We start from the raw sequence: 21495 nt of genomic DNA on the forward strand, positions 1-21495 counted from the left end.
TACTTCTCTGGTCTTCAAAAGCACTGATAAGGTAAAAGCTGTCAAATAGCTAAAAGTATAACCTGTATAATCACATTATGAAAAATAGAGACAATGGAACACTGCCAGTGACCCTAGGGCCCTATCAAAGCCTTTCTCCATTTCCATGTGTTTCCCTTCAGTCCCTTTTATATGCATTTATCTTAATATGATGAGTTGAGTGAAAGTCGCTCAGTCTTGTCTGACTCTTTGTGACCCCATGGACTGTGTGAGTCCCAGTCCATGGAATTCTCCAGGCCAGAATACTGGAGTGGGTAGCCTTTCTCTTCGCCAGGGGATCTTCACAACCCAGGGATCCAACCCAGGTTTCCCGCATTGCAGGTGGATTCTTTACCAGCTGAGCCACCAGGGAAGGCCAGGAAGACTGGAGTGGGTAGCCTATCCCTTCTCCAGCAGATCTTCCTGACCCAGGAATTGAACCAGGGTCTCTTGCATTGCAGGCGGATTCTTTACCAATTGAGCTATCGGGGAATCCTTTATCTTAATCTAGTGTAGTCAAAAGAATATATATATACTGTTGCTGTCAACTTTTTTACTCAGCCCATAGTAAGCATTTTTCATATTGCTGTGTTTTATTTATTGTAATAATATGTAAAGTCTCAAGTGTGTATGTGTGTGTTTGAAATTCTCTCATTGGGTTTTAGCTGGAAGTATTTGAAAATGTGTATTTTTGATGGTCCACAGTGATTGGAGGGCCTCTGGCATTTAAGTGGGTGTCAGTAAATCATAGGAAATCTTACAGAAAGGAGAATTGTGCCATCCAGAGTATCACTGGAGACCTGTTGAGAAATTGTTATGTATCAGTTAATATTTTCATACGTAAAACTACATACTTTATCCATGCTTTGCATTATATCTTTTTTGATAGATTCTCAGAGGACATCTAGAAATATAATAAAGTGTTGGGAAATCATAGTGTTAACACATTTTTTTTTTAAAGATTGTACAGTGCTATCACCATGTTTAGTGAAAAATTAAATAACCAGTTCTGTGTGTGCATGCTTAGTCGTGTCTGCGTCTTTGCCATCCCATGGACTGTCACCCCAGCTCTGTCCATGGAATTTCCCAGGCGAGAAGGCTGGAGTGTGTGCCGTTTCCTGTTCCAGGGGCTCCTGGCCCAGGGCTTGGACCTGAGTCTCCTGCAGCTCCTGCATTGCCAAGCAGGTTTTTTACCGCTGCGCCACCTGGGAGTCCAGGTGACCAGTCAGGGGCCAAGAAATTTAACTGATGCTCAGAAAGTTGGTTCTGTGACTTTTGCATTAAACTCTCAGTGAAAAATTCTGATTGTTTTTTTTTGAAAAGTAATTGTAGAAGGTTTTTATTTAAAAAAACAAAACGTGATTTAACAAATGAGGTCAGTGTAAAATCTGCTATATTTGAGTACTGTTACTTTCTTTAGAGAAATATGTTTAGACCTTTTAAAAATTAAAACTATAGTTCAGGATTACATTTGAAATGATAATCATATTTAATTTTAAAAAAAGTAAACCTTACTTAACAGCATAGGATATACTAGAGAGAAAGATCTAAATATAAGATTTGGAAAGCTGCTGCTGCTGCTGCTGAGTCACTTCAGTCGTGTCTGACTCTGTGACCCCACAGACGGCAGCCCACCAGGCTCCACCGTCCCTGGGATTCTCCAGGCAAGAACACTGGAGTGGGTTGCCATTTCCTTCTACAGTGCGTGAAAGTGAAGTCACTCAGTTGTGTCTCACTCTTCGCGTGACCCCATGGACTGCAGCCTACCAGGCTCCTCCGTCCATGGGATTTTCCAGGCAAGAGTACTGGAGTGGGGTGCCATTGCCTTCTCCGTTTGGAAATATATTCATTTATAAATATAAATACAAAGTTGTTTGCTGAGATATCTGTATTTAGGCTTGCCACTGTATCATTTTTGGCTTCCCAGGTGGCTCAGTGGGTAAAGAATCTGCCTGCAATGCAGGTGACACAGAAGACTTAGGTTCGTTCCCTGGGGTTGGGAAGGTCCGCGGAGGAGTGCATGGCAACCCCCTCCAGTATTCTTGCTTGGAGAATCCCATGGACAGAGGAGGCTGGTGAGCTATGGTCCATAGGGTCACAGAGTCAGACATGACTCAAATGATTGAGCATGTACACACGCTGTATCTTTTTAGCTTATAATATTCAAAATAAAGTAGTGTTACTACTTCTTCTGAAAAGCTTGTATGTTTACATTTTTGCGATGGTATCCCACTCCAGTACTCTTGCCTGGAAAATCCCATGGACGGAGGAGCCTGGTAGGCTCCAGTCCATGGGGTCTGGAAGAGTCAGACACGACTGAGCGACTTCACTTTCACTTACATTTTTATAAAGTAGATACTGTGTTGATTTTACTCCATTTAAGGAAGGTAATTGGAGATGGTGAAGAAAATTGCTTTTAGCACTAGGATCCATTCTTTTACGGTAATGCTGTTCAGAACAGACTGGCATCTTTTAACCAGGTTTTGGGCTTCTTAAGTGTCCATAGCATATGGTTTATTAACCAGTCCCACATTTCTTATTCCTGTGGGTGTTTTAAATTTGAAATGATATGTTTCAAGTAGGGGTATTTGGAATTGTTCGTAGTTGACAACAGTGATGATTTAGGTTTCCATTCTTTAACAGAAGGATCTGTCAATTTACGAAATACAGTTTCAGTGGTGGCTTGTTAGTTTCTTCAAGTGCTAAAAGAGATTATACTTGTTGCAATTGCTAGGGCCTTCACAGCTCCTTGTAATCATAGATTTTTTTTTGGAGGGGGGGACTGCCAAGGACAGAAGGTGTTACTAATCTAGCTCAGAAAGAGACATTGTTAAAAAGATGATTTCCGTAAGTAGTAAAATACAGACTAGGCCTCATGGAAACTGGTAATGGGAACCAGAAAGGTATCAGCATCCAAGGCAACTGTCTGCTTATTCCTGTCAGGATTTATTGTCAGCTTGGTTGTTTCTGTGTATCTGCTCAGTTACTCTGCAGACCTGTTCTGTACTCACTCATCTGGCAGCTGGCCCAGACCCACACTCCAAATAACTTTCCAGCCCGAGAGAGAGAATGTTACTGTTCAAGTTCATTTGGTCAGGCCTCCCAAATTATAGGTTTGGGGTTAGCCAGTGAAATGGGCCCTTGTGCCATGTGACTGATCAGTTGTGTCTTAAAGCTTGCTAGGTCTGTTTGGGGTTTCACATAAGGGAACTGCTGAAAATATATAGGATGTCTTGGTAGCTCATGTAAGAGGGTACTTAGTTACTTTGATATTTTAAAATGACTTTCCAGAAGACTTCGAAACTTGAGCCTTGAAGAAAAGTGGAAGGGGAGTGAGAGCACATCATAGCCAAGTGAAACAGCAGGCACAAAGGCAGCTTTGTTGGTGCTTGGGGACAGCAAGTATTTTTATGCCTGCATTTTTAAAATGATGAGGCAAGAAAAGAAGGGTGTCTCTGAGGAAATTTAAGCATGACATGAAGAAATTTAGGGTTTAGAAAGATTATTCTAACAGCTTTTGTGGAAGATTGTTAAATAGAGTTGAGATTAGAGGCAGTGTGATTGGTTAGTAATCCCAGTGAGAAATGATAAGGACTTGAATGAAGGCATTGATAAGGAGAGTATTGAAAGAATTTTGACTCTTTGCAGCCCCATGGACTGCAGCACACCAGGCTTCCCTGTCCTTGACTACTCCTGAAGTTTGCTCAGATTCATGTCTGTTGAGTCTGTGATGCCATCCAACCATCTCACCCTCTGTCGCCCCCCTTTACCTCCTGCCCTCAGTCTTTCCCAGCATCGGGGCCTTTTCCAGAGTCGGCTCTTCGCATCAGGTGGCCAGAGTATTGGAACCTCAGCATCAGTCCTTCCAAAGAATATTCAGAGTTAATTTCCTTTAGGATTGACTGGTTTGATATCCTTGCTGTCCAGGGGACTCTCAAGCATCTTCTCCAGCACCACAGTTTGAAAGCATCAATTCTTCGGCGCTCGACCTTCTTTGTGATCCAACTCTCACATCCGTACATGACTACTGGAAAAAACCATAGTTTTGACTAGACGAATATTTGTTGGCAAAGTGATGTCTCTGCTTTTTGATATGCTGTCTAGGTTTGTCATAGCTTTTCTTCCAGGAAGCAAGTCTTTTAATTTCATGGCTGCAGTCACTGTCCACAGTGATTTTGGAGTCCAAGAAAATAGTCTGTCACTGTTTCCATTGTGTCCCCATGTATTTGCCAGAAAGTGATGGGACTGGAAGCCATGATCGTAGTTTTTGGAATGTTGAGTTTTAAGAATTAATGTGACAAATATTTGGGAGGCCATTTTCATAGGATATAAAGACCAATTGGATGAAAAAGAAGGAAGAAGGATCAAGGATGGAAACAACCCATAAATCTCAGTTTAATAAAAACAGAAGATTATTTCTTATACTAAATTGATGGGGTTGGTAATGAAGCTGATGTATCAGCCACCCATCTCTTTGATGTTGTTGGTCACTGTGGCAGAGGGACAGAATAGAGCGATCATAGCAAACACCCTCCTCCAACAACACAAGAGAAGACTTAAAAAAAAAAAAAAAATTAAAAAAAAAAAAAAAGAATAGAGCAATGACCCTTAAAGCTTCTGAATAGGAATACATTTCAGTTCTGCTCATATTTAATTGACCAAGTTGCACAGCTATACCTAACTTCAAGGAAAAAAAGAAATAGAATTTTATTATGTAGCCAGAAGGAAATTTGGAAATATTTGGTGAACAGTACTAATGATGGTCACATTAGTCACTCCCAGATTTCTGACTTAGGTGATGTGGTAGTATCCTTAACTGAGATATGAAATTAGGACAAAGTGCTGGATTGGTATAGAGGAAGATGATGAATTTAAGAATAAGTTCAGTGGTGGGCCCTGTGACCATCACCATGCAGTATTCCAGCAGGCACTTAGATATAGGAATTTAGAGCTCTTAGGCCTAAATTGGTGATTTGGTAATACAGAGGTGAGTTAAGTCTGGATGCAGATGTATTTGTTGTTGCGGTTTAGTCATTAAGTCACGTTTGACTCTTCTGTGACCTCATGGACTATAGCCCAGCATGTTCCTCTGCCCATGGGATTTCCCAGGCAAAAATACTGGAGTAGGTTGTCATTCCCTTCTCCAGGTATCTTCCCAACCCAGGGATGCATCCCATATCTCCTGCTTTGGCAGGCAGGTTTTTTACCACTGCACCACCAGGGAAGCCCACAGATGAGTTTATCTCATGACAAATACATACGGTGCTTCTCTTATGTGCTGAGTAGGGGGAGGTTGGAAAGGACTGGCTTGAAGCTTGAATTGGATGGCTTTAGGCAGCAAAGAATTGAATTCAGTTGGGTGAAAAAGAGGCAGAGTTTTATTTTTATTTTAGTGGCTTTAATTAGCCTGATTAAGTTATGTTAATAATAATATATCAACATATAGTTTCAAGTTCTAAATGCAGATATATTTTATCTTAGTGTTTGGTTAATATCATAACTACATTTAGCCATTATCAAAGTGGATTTTTTGCTATGTTTAGTTTTTAATTTTAAGAATCGGTGGATATTTATGGAATTACAAATTAGATAGTACATTAAAGTGGCTTTAAAGTTCTTGATTAACTGAATGATTAAGGTTACATGAGATTTGGAATTAGATAATTAGACTTTAAATCTCATCTTGCCTTTTACTAGGTCTAGATTGTAGTCAACTTCCTTGACCTGTTTTGTCAACTAAAGTAAATTACTGTTATTGCCCAAGTCATATTTAGTATTTTTCGAATGATCTTACTTTTTTAGTGTGACAGAATGAATGTTTTCAAGGATTGTACATTTATGTTAAACATTAGCTGTATATCTAGGTTGTGCCTTTTTTCACTTGCTAAAGACAATTACAGATTTTAATTGAACACAGTTATCGGAGAAGGCAGTGGCACCCCACTCCAGTACTTTTGCCTGGAAAATCCCATGGACGGAAGAGCCTGGTATGCTGCAGTCCATGGGGTCGCTACGAGTCGGACACGACTGAGCGACTTCACTTTCACTTTTCACTTTCATGCATTGGAGAAGGAAATGGCAACCCACTCCAGTGTTCTTGCCTGGAGAATCCCAGGGACGGGGGACCCTGGTGGGCTGCCGTCTATGGGGTCGCACAGAGTCGGACATGACTGAAGCGACTTAGCAGCAGCAGCAGCATGGATAGGTTGAGAAAATGATTCTTTATGAGGATATAGTGTATTTTGAACTCTAACATGATGGATTCATATTATGGAAAAATTGCTTTCATCTGTGCTGTGTCTGGCTTCTTTTTAATGTAGTCTTGCCTAGATTAAATCTAGTAGGACTTGTAAGAATCTATTCTCTTTTGCCTATAAGATATATAAAAATTGTTTGTCTGGAAAACCACAATGCTGCCTAATCTGAAGTAGTCTAGTATATGCAAAAGAACTTAATTTTAATTCCAGGTTATCTGATTGTTTTAGATGTTTGTGAAGCTTTTAATGATTTTAAATGTCAGGAATCATGTTAGGGAGGATTGGAAGTAGTTACAAAATTTGAAGTCTTGAGAATTGGGGCTTTTTTTTCTGAAAGACATTTTGCTGATTGATGTGGATGCCCCAATTAAACATCCTTGGGTTAAGTCAGCTATTTTCACATTTCACTGAAATTAAGAATGTGTTAAGTTTCAGATTTTTTAACAAACAGGGCTATAGGCCTGTCTAGATTTCTCTTTAGTCTTTGCAGCAAATCACCATCAAAAGACTAAGTTCTGGTATTTCATGTCTTAGCAACAAAAATTCCTGTTGACTATGTAAAGATCTAAAAGACTATGTTCTGATATTTCATGCCTTAGCAGCAGAAATTCCTGTCTTGATTATGTAAGACTATGTAAAGATCTAAAAAAGAAATGGTAAATGAAAATGACAAAACCAGCCTAATGTTTATTAGTCCAATTGTTTTTCTTTTTATCTTGCAGCAACGCACCTCTTGCTTTTTCTTCCAAAGTATGTTATGTTAAGTTTCGTGATCCATCAAGTGTTGGTGTGGCCCAGCATCTAACTAACACGGTTTTTATTGACAGAGCTCTGATAGTTGTTCCTTGTGCAGAAGGTTGGTATCTCATATGATTTTTTAAGTTATTTTAATCTCTGTCCTGTCCATTACTACCACTGGCTTTCCTAGAAATTGGCAAGTAGATATGGTATGTGTGGGTAAGAATGAAATATGGAGATGGAAAGGATTTTACCTAATAATAAAATATATGAAAATGGTTACTTTATTATGTATATTTGAGATATTATAGCTAGACATTAAAATTTTTTTTAATTGCTTGCCTTCTTTGGTTTACTTTGTTTTATTCTATTTAATTTGCAAGTTTAAAGCAAGCTTTCTGAAATTAAATTGGTAGAGGAAATTATTTAAAATGTGTAAATAAGTGATCCTTTGCCCTTGTGTATACAATACTAATGAAATTTTATAAATAAAAACAGTGTACACATTTTGCTAAGTGGGGGTTAGGTGGATTATGTTAAAGAAAAATATTCATATTTTAAGGTTTACAGTATCATCTTAAGGTAATTTACTTTTTTAATGAAACCATTATTTCTTATTCACTGTAATTGTTTGCTGTGCAACTGAAATTTATTTTACTGACTTCTTTTGCTGGTGGGTTGGGGGGGTGGGGCCAGGGTTGGGGGTGGTGATGGCAATTAAAGAAAAACAATGGAAAACAATTTTCCAAAGCATCAATCAAGGAAATAGTTGTTTGAAGGGGTAACAAGGCCAAAGGCCTTATAGTAATTCATTAATTTATGACTTAACCTGCTTTAAGAGCTAATTATTATTAATGCTTATTTTTTTTAGTAACTTAACGTTTACAGAGCCACTAACATATAATAGGCTGTGCTGAATTTGAAAGTTCTGGTGTGTAATTAACTTTTATTCAGAACACTGATTGTAGCATATGTACGTGGATTTTATAATTGGTTATTATAATTTAAATGTCTTTAAAATATATTTTCACTGGTGGCTTGTGGTAACTGTTTTACAACATAAAATTTTTACCTGAAACAGTCTAATGAGTTTTTATATGTAATGTTTTAAAACCATTTTTAGAAACCAGGCTAACATTAAAATAGTGTATAGTAAACAGTTTGCTGCACTTTCAAGTTTTTTTGCATATTTCAGAATGCCTGTTCTGGGATGTCAAAAACATTACAGTCAGATACAGTGATGTTATTTTTGAAGTTCCAGAATAGGACCTTCTGGAGTTTCTCAGATAAATTTGAAAGTGTTTTTCCCATGCCTGGGGATTAGAGTGGGGTAGGGAGAATAAAAATGAACTGAAGTTAATTATTTGCTTAAATCTATTCTTATCTACTAATCTGTAAGCGTACAACGACCCTAAAATCGGAGAACAAGGTGAGAAAAAAGCTGGTAATGGTTTAGTTTGCATACCAAGTTCATACCAATTTCATACCAAGTAAACTGCATGGGAAAAAATAAGTAGAAGGTTTATTAATGGGAATATTAAGTGTATCAAAAAATTATGCCACCAGCAGCACAGATCTTATGTGATTTTAGCTTATTATTTGAACTGGAAGGAAGAATTTTGTTAGTGTGGCTCTGCTGGAACCTTGCTGTATTCCCATAGGATTTTTCAAACATTTGAAAAGTGACCATTGTTTGTTGTAAATGTTCAAGATTATGGGCATATAGAGGTTCCTTTTTTTGTCTGTTTTATTTGATAGAATTGACTGCATATTTATTGTAATGACTTGAATATTTTTAGTATTAACATTTTGAGACAAAATTTTGCTATTTTTGAACATGAAAATTCATATTTTTATTCTAGTTTAGTTGTATTTTAGAACACGAACCTATAAATTGATATTGGAAAAACATTCAGATACACATTTTTCATTGAACTAGTACAACAGAGATGAATTCATAGAACCTGAAGAATGTCACAGTGAGCTACTAAAAGATCTCATTATGCACTGCAAGCAAAGTAATAATGTATTGTATTAAAAAAGATAGGGAAGTAAATTTGAGATAAATCAAAGGAAGGAGTTCCAGTGGAGTAAGTTCTATAAGAGGAGATGTACTGCTTTGCTGTAAGCAGTCTTTTGTTTACTTCACTGATTGTATTCTTTCCTTGATGTTATAGAAACAGCATTATGAAAGAAGTGAAAGAACCATAGAAAAAAGTTGTAAGACTTTTTTTTCAGTTTCTTTCAATTTGCTGTTTTTTGTTTGTTTTTAATTCAGACGGTAGTATGGTGAGAAGATCCTAAGCTGTTTAAGTAATGTTGGATGTGTAATAGTTCCATACATACTAAGCATTAGGTATTGTTAATAAAACATGCCACTTCAAAATAAAATGTTTTACTTTCATTATACTCGTCCAGATATGACCTCTTTTTGTTGTTGCGTGCATCTCAGATTTCTTTTTATAAATGTTAACACTTAGAAAAAGATAAGGTCAAAGATAGGGTGTCAACCTAATCATCAGTCATAAGTTTATGTCCACATTTTCTGGTAGATGGATTTTGACTATTAATTTGGTTTTGTATGTTTTCTCTATGTGATATTTGTGCATTATTAGATGACTAGACTGGCCAAGGCAGACCTGTTACACTTGCCTGAGTTAGGCATTGTTTGCCATGCCACTAAACCTGCCGTCAAGTGAAACCTTCATTGGGGAAATGAGATCGGAGTCTGAACCGCAGAAGATGGACGCCCTGTCTCTGTTTTTTATTGTTTTACTTTAATTTCATTTCTTTTTCTTTATTTTGTCCCTTTTTTTTTGTTTTGTTTTGTTTTGTTTTGTTAAATCTCTTTCACTTTAACTTGTGAGCTGGTTTTCCAGTTCTTTGTAAATGGTATTCCATTAAGAGTTCATAACATTGCATTGCAAATTATATTGGGAGATGATTAGTAGAACTCATCCTCAACATAAAATAAGTTTTCACAGTAAATTAGTATACAGTTTCATGAAGCTCAGTGCTAGTTTCAGTTGGTGTTTATAAACGGATCGGTTACATTTTGTTCCCGAAACACTAAAACAGTGGTGAGATTCTTATTTAGGAGCACGTTTTTTATCTCAGTGTAACATTTTTGCAGTTTTCTGCCACATCTGCAACTCTCATAAAGACCAACTAATAACTTTGAATTTTCATCCTTCTCCCTTAGAATTTTAGGCATACATAATCATCAAGGAAAATAAGTAAATTTCTTATAACATTCTGGTGGTAGAGAACAAGAAGAGACTTTTCACTTTTATGATATTTATTATAGAAAAGAACATTGATTTAGAAACAAAACACTTTCAGTTGCCTATGTGGGGAATGAATACTTGAGAAACTGTTGAATATTTACTTGCGTGTGTATTTCTTTGCTTGAATTTTTGGTTGAAAAATGTTCAGAGATTACTTGTTTCTAAATAGATTCTGAGATTAGGATGCATGAGAGAGACTGTTTTCCTCTCAGTTGTCTTTGATGAGTACAGTTTGGGAAAAATGCTAAGTACTTAATTTGCTTTATGCTTTTATACATTCTGATAGTATTTGGAGGATAAATTTGGTAGAATTTTATCTTGGAAATTAAGCAATGGGACTTTTAGATTATCTTTAATGGTAATAAGAATAATAAATATTGTGATTTTAGTTAGACTTAATACTTAAAATAGTTCATTATGTTGTGAGAGTCAGTGAGAGTCAGATATCCTACTGACAACTATTTTTAAGCCAAAAATGAATGACTTCAATCAACTTTTGGCCTAGGTTAAATACCCTTTTTTGTTGGTATAGTCTTTCTGCACTGTTTTGTGTGTATAGTTTTGCTTATTTAATCAACAGGTAATCTTAAATTGAGACATTACTAAATTGGAATTCTTTGTTTTTTAGGTGCATGAATTAGGGTAGTAAAGCATAGGATTTGTACCTTAGGATCTCAGTTGATTTATCAAGATGTGTTCAGGTTTTACAAATATTTAAAAAAGAAAGAATACTTAACTTTTCACAGATAAAATAGGTTTGATAGCAATGTAAATAGTATAGTATATATGTGAGTATACAGATACATGTCTTAATGCTAGTAACTAATAAATACAAAATAAATTATTATTTGATGCCTTCAAGTAAGATTCTCCCACCTTTTAATCTTTATGCATGTTAAAATCTGTGCTTATGCAGAATTTACTGAAATAATAAAATGAGTTTGTTTTTGAAATTAGTAAATTAAGGTTATATAGACTTAGAATAGACAGACATTTGCTAAAGCTAAGAAAGTGTAATTTTTCTATTCCTGTGAATAAGATATAACCACTATTTAAAGCAAATTTAAAAATTCATCTTGAATTCCATCCACGTTTAGAAGTGCATTCAACAAGTTTTTTTAGAGATTTATCCCTGCACATCTGGTTGTATTAAGTAGAATTTTACCACTGAAACCCAGTGTTGTGCTTTCTTGAAAATTTACTCCATATGCTAGTTGCAATTTGATGTGACTTTGTACAGTGTTTTAAATTACTTTGAAGAATTCATAATAGAAATGTTTGGTCAAATAACACATAATTATGTATGAGTAGTTCTTCTGAAATTGCTATGTATAGTCACTTTTTCTTAGAAATTTTCTTTAGAGTTAAGAGAAAGCAGAAAAAAATGTGAAAGTCATAGTCTTTATCAAAACTGATTGATTAGAATTCAGTAATTAAATGTGGCAAATTGATGGACTTAATTCAGAGTAAATTTTCATTTTTTTACTTGTAGGAATTTCTTCTTAGTGTCTAGGATTATTTTAATGTTATTGTTATTATTATTAGGCACTTAAGCTGCTTATTATAAGGAAGACATTTAGGCATTAACCACCCCTCTTCAGATAAGTATACGTAAATTGGTTCTAAAAGTCAGTAATTTAAGAAGTTTCCTGAGACTCAGGAAAGTTTTTTTAGTTATTTTCAAAAATGATAGTTTCCCAAGGCGTATATATTCTTTGGAACTGGATTCTTTTGGTCATCTCTGACATTGTTGGTGAGATGCCTTGTTAACTGAATGGGTGTAGGATTCCTTTTCAATTGAAGCTGGTTACATGCAGTAGCTTTTGTTTTTTTCTGTCTACTTGAAATTAAACGGAGCCTATTGGAAGATTATCAAAATTGTTTGCATCACAAGTAGATAGTTTAAATTAACAGGATAGGGACACTCGGGAATAAATTTCAATTCGCACATATTTGTTTTTTTCTTTTTCTTTTTTTTGACTAATTTGGTTATTTGCCATTTCTGGGGATTAAACTTTAAAAAATGTTCTTCTTTTCTGTATCTGATGTTCTGTGTGCTATTAGTGATGCAGCCAACACGAACGGTTGTCATGTGTAACACAACTTTCGATCACCGCGAAAACACCGTCCTGGAAAAGCGTCCATGCTTGATATCGTTTGGTTCATGAACATTAAGTTTCCAGTACAGGTGACCCATAGCTCAAAGTGTTAAATAATTGTCTACATTATTCAATTTTTAAAATAATATTCCATTAATGAGATTGTTAGTCTTTGAAATTTTGCTCACTTTTATTTTTCCTAGTAGAGCAGGGTAAAAGGAAAGACTTAAGTTCTTATTTATTTCTTTATATGGATCTGATAGATTCATTTATTATTATTATTTTTTAAGTGCAAGGGTAATTGTAAAATCATAGTGTAAAGTTGTGTGGTGTTTCTGCTTTCTGTAATGTTTGGAACTTGCCTCTGCAGGTAAAATCCCAGAGGAAGCAAAAGCTCTCTCTTTATTGGCTCCTGCTCCAACCATGACAAGTCTGATGCCTGGTGCAGGCTTGCTTCCCATACCGACTCCAAATCCCTTAACTACAGTAAGTATGAGATGATACACCCTCTTCTAAAAGGGGTGAACATTTAACTGTGTAATCGGCTAAGTCTTTTTTTTTTTTTTGTAAAGAGCTTAGAAAACTATTTCTATTTTATTTTTATTATTTTATTTTTTGGTTGCGTCACCCAGCATGTGGCGTCTTAGTTCCCCAACCAGGGGCAGAACCTGCACTCTCTGCATTGGGAGCGCAGAGTCTTAACCACTGGACCACCAGGCAAGTCGCTATTTCTTTTTTAAATACAATTTTTTAAATGGTGAGGATTTGATTGAAATGTCTACCTAATTTTTTCCTCATGTTGTCACTGACCTGAAATGCTTATTGAAGTAATAAGTAATTTTGGAATTGCTTATGAAGTAATTGGGGATTCATTTAAATTTGAGAACTGAAGTTTATTATTCATTAGTAAATCAGTTACTGGAACCCAGCATTATAGATAGCATGAGGAATTGGAGAGTCTAGGTACCTGTATTTCCCAGTTCAGGAGGACTAAATTCATTTGAAAAATATGAAATAATTTACTACCTTGGTAATGGGAAAAAAACATCTCAGAGAAGCTTTTGTCTGATACTGAGAAAATGTAACATGGTAAAAATAGTTTCTTGTTAACTAAGTGTAATTTAATGCCTCCTCTGTGATTTCCAAGTGGTGTTAAAAAAAAAGACATGCTGTTACTGAGTTCTTGGTATATATAAAAGACTCTGGTCATTTATTTTAAAAGAAGAGTCATTTTTCTGCAAAAACAAACCCAAGACAAAATGCAAAACTCACTTTAATTGAAAGTTGTATTTAGCTTTGTGGTACTGGGTTATTAAAGAGTGAACCAGTAAACTTTATGATTATAGTTAATTTATCCAAGTTTTAGAAGTGATTTTTGAAACTTGGAAGTGCAAGATTTTAGGATTTTTACAGGCCATTGTTCTACTGGAGACCTATGTTATGGTCCATGAGGGGAAAGTGCTTTTTACTTTAACAATCTGATCAATTTGAATTGGGCTTTTTAGAAATTTGAGTTTGGGTATGTTTTGGCATTTTTAAGATTAATTCCTGAATCACTGTCTTTTTTCCCCCTCTCAGAAAATACTGTCTTGCTATTTTGAACATTTTTAGGTTTGTTTATCAACAGTATAAGTCTTTATTATTTAATTTGTTGCTTTGATGAGAAATGATTCCTTTTAATTCAGCTGTAGATATCTATTATTATATAACTTACTTCATGAAGTTATAAAACACGGGAAAGGTGGCCCATTGTGATTTGGCTCCTGGCTACTTCTCTGACCTTTTTTCCCTACTTGTTTCCCTTCTACTTCAGTCACATTGACCTTGTTTTTTGGATATACCAAATATATTTCTGCCTTGAAATATTTATTTATTCTTTTCTAGACATTAAAAAGATTCATTCTTTGATAAGAGTGAATGAAACCTTTCATAAGGTTTCTACTTAATAGGGAGATTAAGATTAAGTCTATGTAATCTTCAGGGAGGCTGAGGTTTCTATGTCAGAAGGCAGAAGTTTTTTATTGGGAGTCCAGATCATCTTTATCCCCTCAAAGACCGAAAGGGCTCTCTTAAGTATTGGGTTGACCAGATAGTTTGTGTGGGTTTTTCATAACATCTTATGGAAAAACCTGAACAAACTTTTTGGCTAATCCAGTATTTAGGTTGTTTGGACCAGGGCCAGAATAGAGACTAATCTCAAGAAGGGTAGTTGTATTGTTACAGAGCAGCTATATCCAGTCAATCTTTCTTCTATGATGGAGATGTCCGAATCTCTGCTATGTAGTGTAGAAATCATTACCAGCGTCTGGCTATTGAGCACTTGAAATTTGATTGGTGTGATTGAGGCACTGAATTTTAATTAAAATTCAGATAGCCCTATGTAATTGGTGGTTACTGTGTCAGATGGCACAAGTGTTGAAGAATGGTATAGTGCAAAGAAGAGAGAGACAAAAAAAAAAGTTTTCTAAAGAAAAAAAGACTGAATGATCTTTACATTTGAGAAACAAAGGGGTTGAATTAGATGATTTGGAAAAGCCCATTCCAGATCTATAATTATACGTCCCAGTGGAGAAATTTCTAAGTCAAAGGGTGGACCGCTAGGAATACCTGGAAAAGTCTGTTTAAAATGCATGCAGAACTAACAAGACTCATATCTGTGATTTAGCTTAGTTGTATATAATAATTCTCTTGCACAGTAGGAAAATAATTGAAGGTGTGACCCTCAATCATCTGAATGTTTAGACTATCAGAGATGAGATAGGAGAAAAAGGAGTGTCATTAGCGGCAACATGTGGAAAGAGGCTAAATCATTCATGCGTTTTGAACTAAAGATATTTTCTACAATGTTATGATAACTTGAAATGATGATAGCAACAAAGCTAAGGTCTGTTAGCAGCAAGATACCACAGATTATGTTAATAAAAACTATGAAGGAAAAAACAGTGATGCAGTAGAGAGGAAATGTGGCTCTCCATAAGGTCAGGGAAAACTTGGAGAGGATGACTGACCTGATGGTTGAAGAATTCAGCCAGCAGAAGCTCAGGGAAGAGCTTTTTAGGGTAGATGGAATGCCAGGTAAAAAGCCCTAAGTGAGAAAAACTTGTGTGTTCAAGGTATAGAATGGTTTGTTGGCAGGGTAGGGGTTTAGGGAGGTAGGGTAGTAGTTGTTTTGAGATTAGAGGGGCAGGTAAGGGCACTGCTTATGTAAGGCTCTTTAGGCCACAGAAAGAAGTTTGAATTTTATTCTAAAGAGTTTTAAGCAGAGATAAAACTTGATTTGATGTTTTAAAAAGATCACACATGGGTTGCTATGACAAGCGTAAGTGATACTGATTTCATAAACTAGTAGTTTCACCTTTAGAAAGTATTGTTAAAATTTTAGTAGTTTTGCAACAGTATAACAGTATATAGTTGGTTAACTTAATTGACTTAAATTGCACAGGTGAAAATGAAAGTAGCAGTATTTTTGTTTCTTAAAAAGTTTTTTCATGCTTCTGCAGAATGTTTCATTTTCAGATTCTCAGATCTATCTTTTCAAGTTTAAATTCACACTAAAGCATATTTCTTAATGTTTGAACTAAAAACTACTGCAAAAAGGTAATAATTGACAGGGTTTCCAGTTCAGGATGGCAGAGTAAAAGAACATGCACTCATCTGCAAAAGCACCAAAATTGGAACTAGCTACAACCATCCACTGGAGGACCCTGCTGCTGCTGCTAAGTCGCCTCAGTCGTGTCCGACTCTGTGCGACCCCATAGACGGCAGCCCACCACGCTCCCCCGTCCCTGGGATTCTCTAGGCAAGAATACTGGAGTGGGTTGCCATTTCCTTCTCCAGTGCATGGAAGTGAAAAGCGAAAGTGAAGTCGCTCAGTTGTGCCCGACTCTTAGCGACCCCATGGACTGCAGCCTACCAGGTTTCTCCGTCCATGGGATTTTCCAGGCAAGAGTACTGGAGTGGCCCTGGAACCCACCAAAAATAGATACTCCACGTCCAAAGACAGGAAGCCACAATGAGATGGTAGGAGGGGCACAATGATGATAAAATCAAATCCCATACCCACCAGGTGGGCAGCCCACAGACTGGAAAACAGTAATAGCAAAGAAGTTCTCCCACTGCTGTGAAGGTTCTGAGTCCCACGTCAGGCTTCCCAGCTAAGGGATCCATCAGAGGGACTAGGAATCCCCAGGGAATCTGACTTTGAAGGCCAGTGGTATTGGATTATAGGACTTCACAGGACTGGGGGAAACAGAGACTCCACTCTTAGCAGAAACAAAATCTTGTGTATGCCAAGACCCAGTGGGATGGAGCAGTGACCCCACAGGAGACTGAACCAGATCTACCTGCTAGTGTTGGAGGGTCTGCTCTGGTGGTGTGGATTGGCAGTGGCTTGCCGTGGGAATGGGGACACAGGCAGCAGCAGTCCTGGAAAGGGCCCTTCGGTGTAAGTCCTCTTGGACGTCACAATTAACCCAACCATAGAGCCCGTGTTTGGCTGGGTCATCTCAGGCTAAACAACAAACAGGGAAGAACACCCCCATTGGCAGGTAATTGGATTAAAATTTTACTGAGCATGACCCTGCCCACCAGAGCAAGTTCCCGTTTTTCCCGCCACCAGTTCTTCCCATCAGGAAGCTTATACAAGCCTCGTAGTCTCATCTACCAGAGGGCAGATAGAAGAAGCAAGAACACAATACCTCAGTGGCTAGAACCAAAACCGCACCATAGAAAGTTAACCAGGATGAAAAAACAGAGGGTTTTGTCTCACATGAATGGACAGTGTAAAACTCCAGAAAAACAAGCTAATGAAGTGGAGATAAGGCAGCCTTCCAGAAAAAGAATTCAGAGTAATGATAGTGAAGATGATCCAGGATCTTGGATAAAGAGTGGAAGAAAAGATTGAGAAGATGCAAGAAATGTTTCCCAAGAAACTAGAAGAACTAAAGTACACACCGAGAGGAACAGTACACTAGAGGGAATTAATAGGATAACCGATGCAGAAGAATGGGTAAGTGACCCGAAAGGCAGAGTAGTGGAAATCACTGCTGCAGAACAGAACATAGCAAAACAAATGAAAATACATGAGGACAACCTAGGAGGCCTCTGGGACAACATTAAATACACCAACATTCTCACCATAGGGGTCCCAGAAGAAGAGAGAGAAAGGACCTGAGAAAATATTTGAAGAAATAATAGCTGAAAGTTCCCTAAGATGGGAAAGGAAGGAGTCAACCAAGTCCAGGAAGCAGAGAGAGTCTCAGGCAGGATAAACCCAAGGAGGAACACACTGAAACACATAGTAATCAAAATGATGAAAATTAAAAATGAAGATAAAATAGTAAAGGAAAAATGACAAGTAAGATAAAATGGAACTCCCCTAAGTTATCAGCTAATTTCTCAATAGAAACCTCTATAAGCCAGAAGGGAATGGTGTGATATATTTAAAGTGATGAAAGGGAAGAACCTATAACCAAGAATAGTTTACTTAGCAAGACTCTTGTTCAGATTTGACGGAGAAATGAAAAGCTTTCCAGACAAGCAGAAGTTAAAAGAGAATTCAGCACCACCAAACCAGCTTTACAATAAATACTAAAGGAAATTCTCTAGGCAGGAAACAAAAGAGAAAGAAAAGACCCACTAGAATAAATTCAAAACAGTTAAGAAAATGCTAAAAAAAAAAAAAAAAAGGTAATAGGATCATTGTTGTTGTTCACTTGCCCAGTCCTGTCTGACTCTTTGTGACCCTGTGGACTTTAGCACGCCTGGCCTCCCTGTCCCTCACCATCTCCCAGAGTTTGCCCAAGTTCATGTTCATTGCATCGGTGATGCCATCCTGCCACCTCATCCTCTGATGCCCTCTTCTTCTGCCCTTGATCTTTCCCAGCATCAGGGACTTTTCCAGTGAGTCGTCTGTGTGCGTCAGATGACCAAAATACTGTAGCTTCAGCTTCAGCATGGGGGAGGGAATGACAAGCCACCCAGTATACTTGCCATGATAACGTCATGAACTGTGTAAAAGGCCACGTAGGATCATACGTAGTGAACTGTGTAAAAGGCCAGATAGGATCATACATAGTGACAGTTACGTGTAAATGGATTAAATGGACCAACCAAAAGACAGACTGGCTGGACAGATAAGAACATGTGCATGTACACACTTCCACTTAGCACATCACTCTACTTAATCCCCCAAGTTTTATGTAATTGTTTTATATTGTTAGGTTAATCATGCTTCCCTATGGCTTGGAGTTGTAATTATCTTTTATTTTTTGTCTGGCTAATGATTGTGAAAACTGATCTTTTACTATTGTGACTGTGTAACTATTATTCAGTTAATATTATTGTATCACGATTGGTCAACAGAAAAGAATAGAATTCTCTATCACTAAAACTACCATTTAATAGGAAAAAAAAGTAAGAATTCACTGTTTGTTTTTAATGTTAAGTTTAGAATTAAAATACCCAGATAGTTAAGAAATACATTGTACTTCTTGTTACATTGAAAACCACTGTGACCTTACTCTGAATAATTCAGATATATACCTGGCTTAAATTAGGAGTCCCTAGTCTCTTCCCAGTCTTACTGAATTGATCAGTATTCTTCAAGATGAGAGACTGGTAATGTTTGTTTGTTTGCTTGTTTTGTTTTTTAAATTAACTTTTATTGGAGTGTAGTTTCTTTGTAATGTGTTTCTACTGAACAGTAAAATGAACCAGCTCTATGTGTACATATATCCCCTCTTTGGGTTTCTTGAGAGCGGCAGTTTACGTGCTATGTTTATTTTTTATAGCTGGGCGTTTCCCTTAGCAGTTTGGGAGCTATACCAGCAGCAGCACTAGACCCCAACATTGCAACCCTTGGAGAGATACCACAGCCACCACTGATGGGGAATGTGGATCCTTCTAAAATTGATGAAATTAGGAGAACAGTCTATGTTGGCAATTTGAATTCCCAGGTAACTAATATAAGAAGAAATTGAGTGTTGGGACCTTTTATCTTTTTACCTTTCTTAAAAATCGTATCAGTTGGTAAAGTAATATTTACCAGATTTTTTTTTTTAAAGAAGAATATACTTTATTAAAACTATTACTTTGTTTCTTCAGACAACCACAGCTGATCAGCTACTTGAATTTTTTAAACAAGTTGGAGAAGTGAAGTTTGTTCGGATGGCAGGTGATGAGACTCAGCCAACTCGGTTTGCTTTTGTGGAATTTGCAGACCAAAATTCTGTACCAAGGGCCCTTGCTTTTAATGGAGTTATGTTTGGAGACAGGCCACTGAAGTAAGAAACACTAAACAAAGAAATTTTAATGATTCTGAAAAATTTTTAAGTGTTTTTTATGTAATTAAGTTTTTTTTTCTTTTTAATAGTAATTGGCAATTTGTGGAAAGGAAGACTGTGTTAAGTATAAATGAAACACATGAGATATTTACCATTTTAGCTTTTAAAGTTGCATTTGAAGACATGTTACTTTCTAGTTTATAAGGTCTGGTTTAATACTAGCATATTTCTACTGTACATATTGATTGTAGCTCTTTTTCCATAGGCTTTAACAAGTCAGATTAGTTTTGCATTATTATGCTAGACTAATGGGCAGTCTAACATATGAATTGAATTTACAGTGATATAGAAATAGAATTTTGGTAAATCCAAAATCTCAGAAATGTTTAAAACTTATACATTTTAAGGCTTGCTTGCATTCTTGTTTACAAACTGAAAAATTGATAGAGCCTTTTAGATACTCAAGACCAGAAATTCTATTTCATGTAGATTATTGAGGCGACAATTTTATTTGAATTCGGTAGATAATGATCTTAACTATGCAGTTTGGTCAGGAGTCTGCTATTAGAGGATAAGAAATGATGTTCTTAGTGAATGTCTTTTCACCATGCTAAAGTGAGACACACCAAATTCATTTATGTGCCTCAGAGAAACCACTCTTAGCCATGAAGGGAGAGTTTTTTTATAATATAAGAATAGAAATGACTCATTTTAATACTGGTTTACCATTTTAATTTAATTCTAAGCTGTGTGGTAAAGCTGTTGTCCTGGTCTGTTCAGGTTGTCAAAGAAGTTAGCTAGGGTTCAGTTTTTCTTTTTATTTTTCCCCTTGCTTTTCCCTTTGTTAGCAAGAGATGATGGCAGATGGAAATGAGATGAATCATGGTTTTGAGGTTGGTTTTGGTTATTCTGTATTTAGCTATATTATTCTTCATGTGCTTTTGAGATGTCCTCAGATTTGTAAATATGTGTACCTTATAAGCAGTTAATTGTTTCAGGTTTTGTAAAATATGGTGTGTATTTGTGATATGCTAATATTTTTAATTTAGAATAAATCACTCCAACAATGCAATAGTAAAACCCCCTGAGATGACACCTCAGGCTGCAGCTAAGGAGTTAGAAGAAGTAATGAAGCGAGTGCGAGAGGCTCAGTCCTTTATCTCAGCAGCTATCGAACCAGGTAAGGCCGCGGCGTTGCTATAAAGGCCATAGTTGATGATCATAGACTCTTAGAACTGAAAGGAATTTTAGAAATTATCTGTTCAGTCCCTACATTTTACAATAAGAAGACTGAAACTCAAGAAAGTGTAAGTGACTTAACTAGCACCAAAGGTTGAAGAACTGTTTAGCACAAATGTCTTTTTCCATGATACTGAATTGAGGTACATTAGCTTGAGTTAAATCAGTTCTTTATATTTTAATAGAAAAATCAGGGTACAGAACTGATTTGCTTAAAGCAAAGTATAAATATTATTTGTGAGACTAAAGACAGAATAAATATATTTTAAATGTTATGATTAAGCAGATTTCATTTTTCCTTCAAAGTTTTGATTTTAAAAATAGACAACAGAGACCACAATTTAGGAAAAATAGAGACTATTTTAACAGGGTAAAGGAACATCTCTTCAATCTTTTGTGTTGCTAACTATAAAAATCCAACCTAAAAATGTCTAGATGGTTTACATTTGAGCAAATTTTCTAAATTAGCACTCAGAACTTAAACTTCAATTCTAGGAAAATGAAAAAGGATTTAAAATCACTGTCATAGGAATTACAGACATGTTATAATCGTACATTATGGCAGCAACAAAAT

The 21495-nt window shown here is 36.4% G+C and overlaps 1 protein-coding gene across 5 annotated transcripts in view; it reads left to right on the forward strand.

Moving 5' to 3' along the window:
- The window catches only part of SREK1 (splicing regulatory glutamic acid and lysine rich protein 1), a 43868-nt gene that overhangs the window by 3317 nt on the left and 19056 nt on the right, over positions 1-21495 (forward strand). The window contains exons 2-7 of one of the 5 annotated variants that reach the window (XM_040262634.1): positions 6998-7131; positions 12365-12488; positions 12770-12885; positions 19191-19355; positions 19504-19682; positions 20732-20862. In XM_040262634.1, coding sequence (XP_040118568.1) covers positions 12823-12885; positions 19191-19355; positions 19504-19682; positions 20732-20862 — 538 coding nt within the window. In that variant the 5' untranslated portion in view covers positions 6998-7131; positions 12365-12488; positions 12770-12822. Of the gene's footprint in view, positions 1-6997; positions 7132-9628; positions 12489-12769; positions 12886-19190; positions 19356-19503; positions 19683-20731; positions 20863-21495 lie in introns of all 5 variants that reach the window. The other 4 variants (XM_040262633.1, XM_040262635.1, XM_040262632.1 and 1 more) reach the window with 4 other exon arrangements.

Source organism: Oryx dammah, unplaced genomic scaffold (genome assembly GCF_014754425.2).
Source record: "Oryx dammah isolate SB20612 unplaced genomic scaffold, SCBI_Odam_1.1 HiC_scaffold_20, whole genome shotgun sequence".
Lineage (NCBI taxonomy): Eukaryota > Metazoa > Chordata > Mammalia > Artiodactyla > Bovidae > Oryx > Oryx dammah.